Source organism: Hemibagrus wyckioides, linkage group LG11 (genome assembly GCF_019097595.1).
Source record: "Hemibagrus wyckioides isolate EC202008001 linkage group LG11, SWU_Hwy_1.0, whole genome shotgun sequence".
Lineage (NCBI taxonomy): Eukaryota > Metazoa > Chordata > Actinopteri > Siluriformes > Bagridae > Hemibagrus > Hemibagrus wyckioides.
The window spans coordinates 3,773,352-3,775,851 of NC_080720.1; the positions used below are offsets into that span (position 1 = coordinate 3,773,352).

The 2,500-nt window shown below is 42.0% G+C and overlaps 1 protein-coding gene across 4 annotated transcripts in view; it reads left to right on the top strand.

The window, feature by feature from the left end:
- col7a1 (collagen, type VII, alpha 1) overlaps window positions 1–2,500 on the top strand; it is a 131,943-nt gene that overhangs the window by 56,448 nt on the left and 72,995 nt on the right. For all 4 annotated transcript variants that reach the window (XM_058403524.1, XM_058403525.1, XM_058403527.1 and 1 more), the window contains exons 35-38: window positions 1,478–1,513; window positions 1,665–1,718; window positions 1,956–2,024; window positions 2,241–2,354. In XM_058403524.1, coding sequence (XP_058259507.1) covers window positions 1,478–1,513; window positions 1,665–1,718; window positions 1,956–2,024; window positions 2,241–2,354 — 273 coding nt within the window. The remainder of the gene's footprint in view (window positions 1–1,477; window positions 1,514–1,664; window positions 1,719–1,955; window positions 2,025–2,240; window positions 2,355–2,500) is intronic.

Sequence of the window (2,500 nt, forward strand, 5' to 3'; positions counted from 1 at the left end):
CCCTTCCTGTTCCAACATGACTGCACACCAGTGACCAAAGCAAGGTCCATAAAGACATGGATGAGTGAGTTTGGTGTGGAGGAACTTGAACCTGATAGAACACCTTTTGGATGAATTAGAGCGGAGACTGTGAGCCAGACCTTCTCGTCCAACATCAGTGCCTGACCTCACAAATGCACTTCTAGAGTAATGGTCAGAAATTCCCATAAACACACTCATAAACCTTGTGGAAAGCCTTCCCAGAAGAGTTGAAGCTGTTATAGCTGTAAAGGGGCGGGGCCAACTCCAAATTACATTCATGTGCATGTGAAGTCAGGTGTCCCAAAACTTTTGGCAATATCATGTATAATCTTATGCCTTTAGTTTGTTCCTTTTTTTAAACACAGATTAATAAAAATACTTATTAAAGCATTAAAAAAACCTTTTATGTCTGTCTGTATATCTGTCTGTCTATTTATCTGTTTGTCTGTCTCTCTTTCTGCATTGCTGTCTGTCTCTTTCTTTATTCATATTTCTGTCTGTCTGTCTGTCTGTCTTTGTAACTATATGTCTGTCTGTTGATCTGTTTGTCTGTCTGTCTTTTTGTGCTTGCATGTCTCTGTCTGTCTCTCTGTGTCCACCTGTCTTTCTGAATGTCTCTTTTGTCTTCATCCCTATCTGTCTCTCCTTCTGCAGTCATGTCAGTTTCTGCCTGTCATGTCACGTCTGCCTATTTTTCTGTCTGTCTTTCATTTTGTCTGTCTGCCTGTTTATCTGTCCATCTCTCTGTCTCTTGTTTTGTCTGTCTGCCTGTTTATCTGTCTGTCTCTCTGTCTCTTGTTTTGTCTTGTCTGCCTGTTTATCTGTCTGTCTCTCTGTCTTTTATTGTGTCTGTTTGCCTGTTTTTATGTCTGTCTCTCTGTCTCTCATTTTGTCTGTCTGCTTGTTTATCTGTCTGTCTCTTTGTCTCTCTTTCTGCATGGCTGTCTTTCTTTCTTTTTGTCTATCTATATTTCTGTCTGTCATGTCATGTCTGCCTGCCTGTTTTTCTGCCTGTCTTTCATTTTGTCTGTCTGTCTATTTTTCAGTCTGTTTCTCTGTCTCTCATTTTGTCTCCTCTGCCTGTTTATCTGTTGGTCTCTCTGTCTCTTGTTTTGTCTGTCTGCCTGTTTATCTGTCTGTCTCTCTGTCTCTTGTTTTGTCTGTCTGCCTGTTTATCTGTCTGTCTCTCTGTCTCTTGTTTTGTCTGTCTGCCTGTTTTTCTGTCTGTCTCTCTGTTCCTCATTTTGTCTGTCTACTGTTTATCTGTCTTTGTCCGTATGTCTTTGTGTCTGCATGTCTGTTTGTCTGTCTTTCTTTTTGTCTGCCTACTTGTCTCTCTTTCTGCATCTCTCTCTCTCTCTCTGCTGTTTATTGCTGTACAGTATTTATTTATTTGCATGTTTACTTATTTATTTGACCAAAATTGCTATTTACTATACGGTTTATTTTATTATAGGGCTTGCAGGGATTACCTGGAGTCAGAGGAGACCCTGTGAGCACACACACACACACACACACACACACACACACAAACACACACACACACACACACAAACACACACACACACACACACACAAACACACACACACACACACACACACACAGATGTTTCAGTATTTAATGTTTTTTTTCTGTGTATTAGGGAGAGACCGGTAGTGCAGGTTTGTCTGGATCCAAGGGACAGAAAGGTGATCGGGTAAGAGCTTCACCTCTGGAGATGTTCAGGGTTCAGGTTGTGTGTTTGGTTTGACAGGAACATTGATGTGGAGATAGTGGAAGATGATTATATCTGTGTGTGTATGCCAGGCACTGGTATTTAAAGATCATCTTGATTTAGTGAGAGTGTGGTTTGGCTTGTAATGGCATGCTGGCAGATTAGGGTGCGGAGCCATGCTTCTGTCATGGTGCTGAAGAGAAATGTGTTTTATTACAGGGTGAGCCGGGATCCGTCGTCGGAGTCGTGCCAGGGCGCAAAGGAGAGCCAGGTCTACCTGGGCTACACGTAAGAAGCCTTGAGTAACATTAGGGCTGAGTAATATCAATAACACCCCGTGTTATATCACAATACACCTGTATGAGAGTGTGAGTGTGTGTAATTACTGGAATGTTCTTAGGAAACATCTATTTTGATGAATACCTTCATTAATCTCTCTCTCTCTTTCTCTCTCTCTCTCTCACACACACACACACACACACACACCTTTTTTTCTGTTTACAGGGTACTCCAGGACTACCAGGCACTGTCGGGCCAAAGGGAGAGGCAGGAGTTCCGGGACTGCCAGGAAACGAGGGGCCTCCTGGACCATCTGGCATACCTGGGCTCTCAATAAAGGTGAGCTGATAATTGTGTGTGTGTGTGTGTCTCTGTGTGTGTGTGTGTGTGTGTTCAACACATGGGTAGATTGGTATCTTTTTTACTATTCTATCTATCTATCTATCTATCTATCTATCTATCTATCTATCTATCTATCTATCTAT